Source organism: Peromyscus maniculatus, chromosome 21, assembly GCF_049852395.1.
Source record: "Peromyscus maniculatus bairdii isolate BWxNUB_F1_BW_parent chromosome 21, HU_Pman_BW_mat_3.1, whole genome shotgun sequence".
NCBI classification, from domain to species: Eukaryota; Metazoa; Chordata; class Mammalia; order Rodentia; family Cricetidae; genus Peromyscus; species Peromyscus maniculatus.
This window is the reverse complement of record NC_134872.1, coordinates 40,127,611-40,138,400: the sequence shown is the minus strand read 5'-3', so window position 1 is coordinate 40,138,400 and position 10,790 is coordinate 40,127,611. Positions and strand designations below refer to the sequence as shown.

Genomic DNA, 10,790 nt, shown 5'->3' with positions numbered 1-10,790 from the left:
ACAAAACATCTTAAAACGTCCTTTTTTTTTTTTTCTTCCTATTTTCCCTTTTGAAACTCGAGTGCCAGGCAACTCCCATTAAGGGCACTCAAAAATGAATCCAGCCTGGGCCTGTTGTTTTTCCAGGAACATCTGGGCCTATACTACTTCTTCACTAGAACCAGGGCTTGGAACTCACTGGGTGGCAGTAGGGGACTATCTTTCCCTGCATTGATGGGACAGAAAGCTACAAGAAGTCTCTTCTTCCACTGAGCCTGTCCTGAGCACCATATTTATAAAAAACACTGTCCACACAACCTTGAGAAGTTTCTAGGAGATCCTTTCCTTCCGACCCCTCATCCCCTGCTCACCCTCCCTGGAGTTCTGGGAAGACAAACCCCCTTCTCCTCCTCTTCCCCCAATGCTGACTTTTCCCTGTGGCACCAGGCCAAGTCTGGCTCCCAAGAGGATGTAGCCCTGGTCTGGTTCCCAGTCCCATAGGCACCACTGTGGGAAAACACTTGAGTCTCAGCTGGCCCCTCCAGAGAAGGGGCACAGACAGGCATTAAGACCATGATGGGCCCAGCCCAAAGGATGGTTCCCTCTTGGTTCAACAGACAGGTTTTAGTCAAAATATCTGCACACCAGAGTTAAGTTTCATTTTCTCCATTTTATTTGTCAATATAAAAATACTCAAATATTTACAACAAATAAATATGTGGGGACACAATAAGTTACACTGTTAGGAGCCCTTTTCCTAGAGCTGGGAGAGGATATGCCAGTATCCACAGCATGCCCACCTTCTCCCTCCCCTCCCCCCCCAACAACCTTTCCCAGCCCTTTCGGAAGAGCACAAGTATAAAATACCACTGAACCCAGAGGCCAAGTGGGAGGCCCTGCCCACCCTTCCCCCTGAAACAGGAGGCTCCATCTCCCTCCCCCCGCCCTGAAAACATTCACAGCCCTAGGAGCAGGACCAGGCCCACCCCTGAGTCCTGCACTCCCCCAAAGGGGTACAACACCCTGTCCATCCCATCCCCATATGTACATCACTGTCCCAAGCTCAGGCAGGACAGGTGGGGGTAGGAGAGGCAAAGTGGTATGACCCCCTTCCCCTTCATAGCTCCAAAGACTCACCAGGAGGACCCCAGGCCAAGGGAAGACTTGACAAAGACACACCTACACACACATGCACACGCACGCACGCGCGCACCCTTACACACACACACACACACACACACACACACACACACACACACCAACACATCTATGCACAAACACCCACATCTTGAAACTTCCGCCTTGCAAAGTTTTGGCTGCTGGGGTCCCACATGTCTGAAATTCACAGAGGAGGGCGAGCCGCCTGTGAGGCTGATGCCCTGGTGAGCCACACCAAGTGGCAGTGCCCACGCTGAGCAGGTCCTCATGGCTGGGCAAATGCTGGGCAATGTCTGTCCCAGGCCAAGCAAGTGCTCCCGCCATGTCCCTGAGGTAGCTGGTGCCTGTGCAAAAAGGTTGAGTGTACCTCCCACGAAACCCCCCCGCCAATGAGGTGGGTGGGGGGTTCCTCTCATACTGAGGACTCCTCTGGGTTGGAGTCAGGCAGTGGCTGGCGCTGTTGTAGCTTGCGTCGCAGTTCATCGGCGAGCTCCGGCAGTGGGTGCCCAAGTCCTCCTCGGTCCTCCCCTCCCAGCTGTAAGCGCACGTAACCATTGGCGTTTGAGTTCTGACCACCCCCTAGGTGAAGCCGAGTCGGAGAAGGCAGGGGCTGGCCAGGTATGCCAGGCGGTGGAGAAGGGGGCCCACCCCCAGGCTGGCACCGGGCATGGCCAGGCACGATCTTGAGAGAGCCATCTGAATAGTAGTAGCCGACGGGATCCCAAAGTTTCTCATCTGTTTCGGGGCCGGGGCGAAACGGGGGGCTGGTTGGTTCCTTGGGCATTTCTAGGGGGTACACCAGTGTCCTCTCGGCTGCCTTGGCACCTTTTTCGAGCTCTTCTCGAAGTCGCCGACGAAGGGACAGAACCAGCAGCAGCAACACCAGGCACACGGCCGCCAGAGCCACCACAGCGAGCCATACGAGCCCCAGGTTTTCCAAGGGAGCCCGGGCCTCCAGGGTCACTGACGGGCCAGCCACGACAGAGACAAGGTAGCTTTCTGCAGCCAGCCTTGTCCCCTGCTCCTCCGAATAGCAGTGATAGGGCCCGGTGTGGCGGGGCTGGGCAGCCATCACTACCAGGGCCTGGAGTCCTCTGTCATAGAGGAAGGAGCCGGGTTGCTCTGCAGTCAGGTCCCGGCCTCTGAAGGTCCAGCGAGCGTGGGCCAAATTGGATGAGAGGTGGCAGGGCAGAACCAGGTCTGTGCCTGTGACTACTGTGATGTTCTTGGGGGTAGGTCTGACTGCAGAGGCAAAAATGGGAGGGAACGGAGTGTTAACATAGGAAACCCAGAGCCAGCGGTGGGAGGAGATGTACCAACTCTGTCTGGGATTGGGTAGGGGGTGGCGTGGGACGGGGGGGGGGGGGGGGGGGGGGATCCCTAAAATGAAAGAATGAAGGAAAATCAGCTCACCTTTTTTAATGCCATACTGGTTACAGATCTTTGAGGTGTCCAAGTTCATCACATGTTGGACCAGAAGGGATCTGATAGGGGAGTGAGAAGACATCACCAGTCTGACTCCAACCCCTCCTGGCCCTAGCCCTCAAAGGCCCAGGCCCTGGGGCCCTCACAGATCCCCAGACTCACCCTGAGTGAGCACCAGTGGTGGCCACACAGCGGCTGGTGTTGACATTCCAGGCACAGTAGGGGTCCCGGGCGAGGACGCAGTCTGCACAGAAGCGGTACTTTGTGCAGTCAGTCAGGGGTAACTGAACCAGCTGAGAGCGGGAGCCAGCGAAAAGCATCTTCTGCAGAAAGATCAGGCAAAGGGTGAGCCTTTGCGGGGGGCCGGGCCCAGAGACAGCCAGGGTTTGTGCAGAGAGCCTGAGCACACTGGGTACCCAAGGAGGAAGAAGGCAGAAGAAAAATCCAGGCCGGAGGAACTAACTTGATGAGGGCTTAGCCAGCACAATCCTAATCACTTTATAGACATGACCTCATTAGCCAAGGACGGAGCGCACCTGTGAGGCTGAAGAATCAGCGCACTCGCTCACACACAGTTCAGGAAACTCGCCTTCCTCCAGCCCTAAGTGCCAGCACACTAACAATGGTGCCCCTCTAAGGAGTGTTCCTGTTGGAGTGGCGACCGCCAATCTGTATGTTTGCTCAGCCCCACATTCTCCTTGCTGCCATTTCATTATTCTGTGATCGGGGGAGCAATTTGGAGTCCCACTAGTTGGTAAAAGGCAAACAAATCAAAGTCCAGAGGGTGCCGCGAATATGCCAGTTTTGTACGATGGTTAAAAAAAAAAAAAGCAACGTTTCAAGGAAATGACCCAGGAATTTGAGGAGGGCCTGGCTCAGAGACCCACCGGGGACTGGAAGAAAACCCGATGACCCTGTTGCGTGGGTACCAAAACCATCGTGGAACCTGGGAGGTCTGGTCAACCAGGGCATGACTGAGAAGAGGTTATAGGCAAAGCCCCGGCCCCACGCGGAAGTGCCTGAAGAAAACATGAGGGCATTTGCCAAGGCTGGATTCTGGGAATGGGGACCCCACGGGGACTGGCTCTCTATAAGAACCCTCGGAGGGCAGGTTCCGATGCGTTAGGGCTCTTACTTCCTGGAACTCGCGAGAGCTAAGTGAGGAGTTCTGAGCTGGCCAATCTCATGAGCCCAACTAAGGAAGGCAAAAAGACTGGGTTTGTGTGAGACAGATGGTGCTGGAGAGCAGTGGTGTGTGTGTGTGTGTGTGTGTGTGTGTGTGTGTGTGTGTGTGTGTGTGTGTGTGTGTGTGTCTCCCATTTATTACCCTGCTCCGAGACAGCACCAGACTCTCCACAGGCTCCTGGTCAAACACCTGCAGTTCCTCTACCATGTGGACCCAGGGCCCCAGGCTCACAGCCTTCAGCAGCCAGCCATCCCCTGGAGAGGTGACAGAGTAAGTAGGGTATGTAAATGATGCGGTCTCAGGCCTCGGGGCATCCCCAGGTTCCCAGCCTTGGGCACCCTGCAAGTGCCTACCTGTACCAATGAACAGCACTGTATAGGTGGCGCCATCAAGTCCCGTGACCCTGTCGGCCACCACGTGCGTGAAGTTAGTGTTCTTCTTCACAAGTAAGGGGCGGTCCCACCGAGGCCTCACCTGCTCCTCCATCAGCGGGTGCTTCTTGATGAAGTTGAGGATGTTGTCGGGCAGCTCCAGAGAACTGGTGTAGCCGTTGTGGCGATGCCAATTGTTGATACACTGTGTGTGTGGGGGAGGGGAAGGAGAGCCGTCAGCAGGGGGAACGGATGGGTCCTGGAGCTGCTGATGTTGGGAGCACATCCCCATGCCAAAAACTCACCGAACCAGGGCGAGGACTGGGGACCGGGTCAGTGTAGCGGGCCCACTTCTGGGCTTGCTCACTGTACTCTTTGTAGGGACCCTCGAACACCTGCTGGATCTGTTCCAACTGGTACTCACAGATTGCGGACAGGTCCATATCACCCCTGTTATAGCAAAGGAAGGTCTGGTACCTACTTGCCCGCACCATACCCCAGCTCCAGAGAGAGCACTACGAAGGCAGGGCTCGGTACGGAGCAGTCATGGCCATAATGTGGCTCTGAGGTATCACCCGAGGCAGTTTCTGCCCCCCCTCCCCCCGCGGAGCTTTAAAAAGAGCAGATCTTGGCTGCCAGGCACTGACCCGCTGGACTTCCTCCAGAGGCCTGTGCGGGCCCTCACACCCACACACTATCCCCATCCTGACCACCTGCTCCTCCCTACCCGCAGCTACCCCAGAGCGGGGACTTACCATCGCGCTTGAAAGACCCCGAAGAAGGTGGTGTTGTGCCAAGAGGTACCCAGCAGGGTGTGCACTGCCCGAAGCTGGTTGAAGTAGACCTTCCACTCCGGGGCTGAGCACACCAACTGCGCTTTTAGGAACGTTGTCCACTTCTTCTGCAGGGTCCGTGCGCCCCCCATGTCTCCCTGGCAGATGGCAAGGAGACATGGCTGGTCAGCCCCTGCCAAGCCTTCGGGGGCTCCCCCTGCCCACCACTGCGGAACTCGGTACCTTACAGACTCGAGCCACACGGGCCACCACCTGCTCGGCATAGCAGTCATACTCCACTGCCCGCTCGCTGAAGAAGAAGTAGACCTTGTCATCGTCCCCCGTGAAGCTCCCCACACTCTCGGGGACGTAGGCAGAGCCTACAAAGTGGGGTTCTGGGGCAGAGCAAAGAGGGTCAGTGGCAGGGTGCCAGGGCCTTGGAAGGCCCTTCCACTCTTGGCTTCCCCAATCCCACTCCGGGACTCACCATTCAGCCAAAACGCCAGGTACTCGGTCTTGATGGAGTGGTGAGGCCCCATATTTCGCAGGATGACAGGCTCTGTACCCAGGAAGTTGTTGAGTGTGGCTGAGAACAACTCACCATCTACGTACGGGAGACAAACGGCGGTTAACCAAGCTAGAAAAGTAAGGTACAGAAGTACTCTGGCGACAAGCGTCCGGAATGTGACTGACCAAATCCCAGATTTGTCCTCTCTGTACTAGAGGCAGGTACTCACCCACAAGCAGTCCAGTGTGGCCCTTAGCTGGGTCATAGGGACATTTACCCTTCCCGTCCTCAAATTCTCCCCGCTCCAAGGTGAAAGTGATCATGTCCTAGGGGGCAGGAAGACATGGAAGACAGGCATGAACACGGAGGCCTGCAAAGCCTGAAAAATCATGGTCTGGGCATCTACGGGAGGAAGTCACAGAAGTTAGGGACAGGTGGGTAGGGGGAACACCCAAAGAGGGCATCACTCACGATGTAGGTGCACTTGGGCTGGAAGGCATAGGTACCACAGACGTACAGGTGGGAGGCATTGTACGGCTGAAGGAAGCGGATGAAGTTGAAGCATTCGGTCTTCCGAGAGAAAGGTATACAAGTCAGTGAGAACTGAGAGTCAGAGATCCGGGACCACCAGGGTCCGGCATGGAGACGGGGAAGCTAGCGTGCCACAAAGGCCTGGCAGGGGAAGTGCCCTGGGTACCCACCTGGTTGCTCTTCCCTTTCTGGGTACACTCCATCTTCTTCTCAACCGGGGCCTCCCAGGAGATCTGAGGATCGGAAAGGACGCATCAGCGACGTCACAGACAGGCCTGTGCTAAGTGTGTGCCACGTGCACACACAGCTTGAGCTGCGCCATGGGCAACCCCTGGTCCCCATTCTGACGCAAGCCCCCAACCCTCCCACCTGGCGGAACCCAGAAGGGAAGAGCAATCGCCAATCCTGACCCCAAGAGAGACCTCTGGGCTGAGGGACAGCCTGCACAGGCCACACCCCCTGAGCCCTCCCCTCCGTGTGCCTCCCCCTGCCCCACCTCTCACCACGCCTCGCAGCTCCAGAGCCTCCACGCTGAAGGCAAACAGCGCCTCTCGGGCCCCCACATATAAAAGCCCAGAGTGCTCTCTCAGGGTCAAGGTCAGGAAGTCCTGGATGCCCGTCTGGGAGAACCGCCTTACTACTGTGGCCAGCTCTGTAGAGACAGGGAGGACGGGAACAAGGTGGGAATGAAGAAGTGGTGACTAGCAGCCTCCCTAGGGTTCCAGGAGTCCCCTCCATCATCCATCTTCCTTTGTCCAACGATCCCCTGGCCCTCATCCTCACTGTTCTCCACAAAAGCTAACACCACACACACACACACACACACACACACACACACACACACACACACACACACAGATGACAGCCAAACCCCTGCTGGCCATAAAGGACTTTTTTTTCTGAATAGACTTTGGCTCACCAGCTCCACCCGACCCAGGCTTCCGAAGCCCCTCTTTAGCCTGGGAGGAGGCAATCTGGGCTGGTAAAGTGGAAGGAAGGATATCTCAGCCAAAGCTTCCGGCCAGAGGAAGCCATCATCTGACTGATGGCTCTCATTCAGGGTCAGCGGTACCTCAGGCGCTGAGCGGGGCACTTCCCCCACCCCGCCCCTCTGAGCTGCCATTTCCTCCATGGCTCAGCTACTTGCTGACCACATCAGGGTCCAGCCAGACCCTGGCGGCAGATCCAAGGTGGGGGGTGGGCAGGAGGCACAGAACAGTTGTGAGCAATTCCTTGTCTCAGGATGCCATTCACTGCAGCAGGTGCCAATCCTGGCTTCCAGAGAGGCAAGCACAGATGGGTATGGGATTGTCAAGGTGGCATGTGGGGAAGGAAGAAGTTAGGCCTGCGGGGGGCGGGGAGTGGGGGGTGGGTGGGGCAAAGGAACCAGAGGCTCAGAGATCAGAGATGGTGTTGAGTCCTGAGAAGCCGTGCTGTGGTCCAGCACATGTAGGACACGGTCATACATATCGTCACGTCATCTGTCAGAGGCCCACATTCCTGCCCACCTGTCCACAGGGGCTGCACTTAAGCCAGCCTCACTCAGCCTTTGGAGGCAATGACCAGCCAGAGCTGGGTCGGCCCGGGAGGGGCTTCATTAGCAGCTGAGTGTGGCCTGTGGGAGGTGAGCTCATCCCCTGTCCCAAGAGCCCCTAGATGATACAAACACCTGACATCATACAGGTGTGTGTGTGTGCAAAGGAGCCCTGTCTGCTCTGCCTCCTCCCGCACTGAGCACAAGCGCTTGCTCGCATCCGGCCACCCAGAGCCACCAGAAGGCTCCAGTGTTGGGGCAGCAGGCGAGGGCCATTAGGTGAATCAAGGGGCTCCTAGGGACAGACAGCTAGAAAGACTGGAGATGGGGCTAGGCTTACACTTGCCCTGGGGTTCAGGTTTCTCTCCCTAGGCGTCCAAGCACTAGCGACAATTCAAGTGAGGAACAGGGGGGGTGACTCAGACACTACCTTCCCTTGCACACGAGGACAGCCAGGTCTGGGTTGGGGGTGGTGGAGGTAAGAGATCTCGAAGTTATCTCCGTGTCAGATGGGGGCAAATCCCAGGTCCCGACCTGCACTACCAGTTCTGGGTCCCTGGGGCCACACACATTTCTTAGAAAGCCACAACCACACGTATCGGTATAAAGATACACGCTTGGGGGGGGGGGGTAACTCCTCCGCGGCCGCTCCTTCCTTCAAGCAAGCATCCCCTTCTTCCCCCAGCAGTCCATTCCTGCCTCCCTCTGGCCCTGCCTCCCACGCTTCGGGCACTCACCCCCAGAAGATACTGTCTTCCGGGGCACAAGGTTCCACCACACCTCAGCCCCAATGCCCAGGCCCCACAGCCCTGCTGCCAGCAGCCAGACAGCCCAGTGTGGGGCCATGGCAAACACCCAGGCTCTAAACTTCAGTCCAGCAGCCCTGCTGAAGGAAAAGAAACTGGTCAGCGTCACAGACCGGAAGGGGGCCCGCACCAAGAGCCAGGCAGCACGGGGCGCACGCTTGGACACAACTCCCCCCGGAGCTCCTGGATCTTCCCCCTGCTCCCTTTCTTGGAGCAGACCTAGCTCCTGCAACTGGCCTCTGACCCCAGGGGCCCTGGGGGGGTGGGGTCTCCCCAGAGGAGCAAAGAGAGGAGCTGAGTCAGCAAGAACTAGGCGTGGGCAGTCATCAAAAAGCCTTCCATGGCCTCCAGGCCATCCCTACTCCCTCTCTTCAGCAGGGAGTTTGTAGGAAAAAAAATAAAAAGGGGACTCCCCTCCTTTCCTCCTCCAGGTCTAAAAGGTTTTAGAATAATCTTAAGAAACAGGACTTGCTACCTGGACTCCGGTCAGTCCCAAGACCTAATTCGGGGAGGTGTACCCCTTACTCGGCAGAGGCAAGCAGGCAGGCAGTTAGGCAGAGACCCCCAGTGGGGGGGGACCGGGTGCAGCAGGCTGCGTGCGGAGTTCCCGGCCCCAGCCTGTCCCCTCCCCCAGCGCAGACAATAGCCGGGCAGAGCCCAAACCCGGTTCCACATCAGCAGGGCTGGAGTAGGAGTCGGGAACCAAACGGGCCCAGCTTCCCGAGGCCCCTTTGTTGCCCAAGAGGGAGGCAGGAAGTGGGTGGGATGGGCGTGGAAATGACCAGGGCCAGTCCTGTTCTTCCAACTGCCTTCTACGAGACACTGACCCTCCGTCAGAGAGGCGGCCGGGAAACGAGTCGGCTCCGGGCTTACGGGGAGCTCCTCACCGCGGCGGGGGAGGGGTCGTAGAAGGAAGTGAAATGGATCTGGGAGGCCAAAGAGGGTTTCTCCTGGAGCCTAGGGGATCCCCACGAATGGCCCTCGAGGGCTGCGTTTCCCCTCCGGCTCTGACGAACGTTCTTAACTCGGGGATTGCACCCCGGGGACCCTGGCCTAGGCATTAGGCCAACGGGACCGATTTCCACTAATCCAGACACTCGGGGCCGGGAACAGAGATGCAGAATCGGGGGATTTCACCCCAAAACAAAGGTTCCAAGCCAAGATCGGGTCCAGGTCTCTCTACTGTGGGCTCTCCCCTCCCCCAGCTCCGGGGATTTGAATGCAAACAAAGCGGCGCTGGGAGCGTGGCAAAACCCGGCTTGCGGACGCCCCCTGTCGGCCCAGAACCCCTGCGCGGGAAGGCGAGGTGGGGGGGGGCTGCCTTCCCCCGGGCAGTCCCCCTGACACACCCTCAGCTTCCCCTCTACCAATTACCCTACGCTGGGGTCAGAACTCGGTGGCGTGCTCCGAGAATCCGCCCGCGTACGGTGACCCAACCCCCAGCTCTTCCCAAGGCAAGGGAGGCGGACAGCCAGGTGGATGGAGGGGTGCAGGACCAGAATTTGTGCACCACACTTGCACACCCGGAGCAGCCGATCGTGGATCGCGGCGCTTCAGCGCGAGACCCGGCGGCCGAGCTCCGAAGAGAGAGGGCTGGTTCTCAGTGTCAGCCTGCCTCCCCAGCAGAACGGGAGGGCGGGGGGCCACGCTAGGGAAATCTGATCCCACAACATCGGCCGCGGTCCAAGCCCGCCCCAAACTTTCCGTCGGTGGGGGAACCGTAGCAGTTCGCGAACCTGGCAAATATCCGGACCGCGCGCCGGACAGCCCGAGGGTCTCCCACTGCCCCTAGTTCCGCACCCTAAGGCGCCCGCCGCTCCGGCCGCTGGAGCTGCAGGCACTGCTCGCCTTGCTCCCGATCGTCTGCTGAGCAGCCCGCGGAGGGCTCGAGAGGGACCCGGATCGGACAGCTGTCTGCGCTGCCGCCCCGCCCTGCACCCCCAGACGCTGTCCTCTCGCGTGCGCGCCAGCCCCGAGCCAAGGGGACAAAGCGGCAGCTCCGGGGCCCCAGGGCTCCGGCCTCACTCACCTTTTCGGTGCAGCTCGAATCCCTGGGCGCCGCCCTCGCGTTCGGCTCCGGCCGCGGTCCTCCCCTCTCCCCACGCCGCTCTGGCCCGCGTGCGCCCGCCAGCACGCCTAGGCTGTCCCGCGCCACCGCCCCGCGGTCCCAGCACCGATCTCGGCGCCCCTGAGCTCGGGGTCCGTGCTCCACCGCGCCGGGCGCCGGTCCTTTCTCCGCTGCCGCCGCTGCTCTCCGCCCCCAACCCCCTGACGTCAGGCGAGGAGGGTGTCGAGTGGTGGCCGGGGGCGGGACACGAAGGCCCGCCTAGGAGGGGGCTGTGACTCGCTGCCTTGCTTGCCCAGCCCTGAGGCTTTGGGACCCTGGTGACTCCGGCGGCTGGGGAGTCAAGGTCTACGCCATGGCGCCAGGAGGGAGAGGTTCGGGGGAGGGACTCCAGGCGTTGCCATCGGGAACCGCACTCACCTGGTCTCCCCGAAGTGTGCCTTCAAGCCTTGCA

General features: G+C 59.0%; 1 protein-coding gene across 3 annotated transcripts; it reads right to left on the bottom strand.

The window, feature by feature from the left end:
* Positions 1-629: 629 nt before the first annotated feature.
* Sema4c (semaphorin 4C) lies at positions 630-10,458 on the bottom strand. Of its 3 annotated transcripts, none has more exons than XM_006987288.4 (15): positions 10,301-10,458; positions 8,203-8,348; positions 6,435-6,583; positions 6,102-6,164; positions 5,872-5,970; positions 5,630-5,726; positions 5,380-5,496; positions 5,136-5,287; positions 4,875-5,050; positions 4,425-4,569; positions 4,102-4,324; positions 3,890-4,002; positions 2,725-2,885; positions 2,551-2,621; positions 630-2,379 (listed from the first exon to the last, which is right to left on the bottom strand). In XM_006987288.4, the coding sequence occupies exons 2-15, from the start codon at positions 8,309-8,311 to the stop codon at positions 1,550-1,552; spliced, it is 2,505 nt and encodes an 834-aa protein (XP_006987350.2). In that variant the 5' UTR covers positions 8,312-8,348; positions 10,301-10,458; the 3' UTR covers positions 630-1,549. The 3 variants fall into 3 exon arrangements, with proteins under 3 accessions (XP_006987350.2, XP_006987349.2, XP_076413603.1); XM_006987287.4 differs by having other exon boundaries at positions 8,203-8,351; positions 10,301-10,457; XM_076557488.1 differs by lacking the exon at positions 10,301-10,458 and adding an exon at positions 8,797-10,013.
* Between the last annotated feature and the right edge of the window lie 332 nt (positions 10,459-10,790).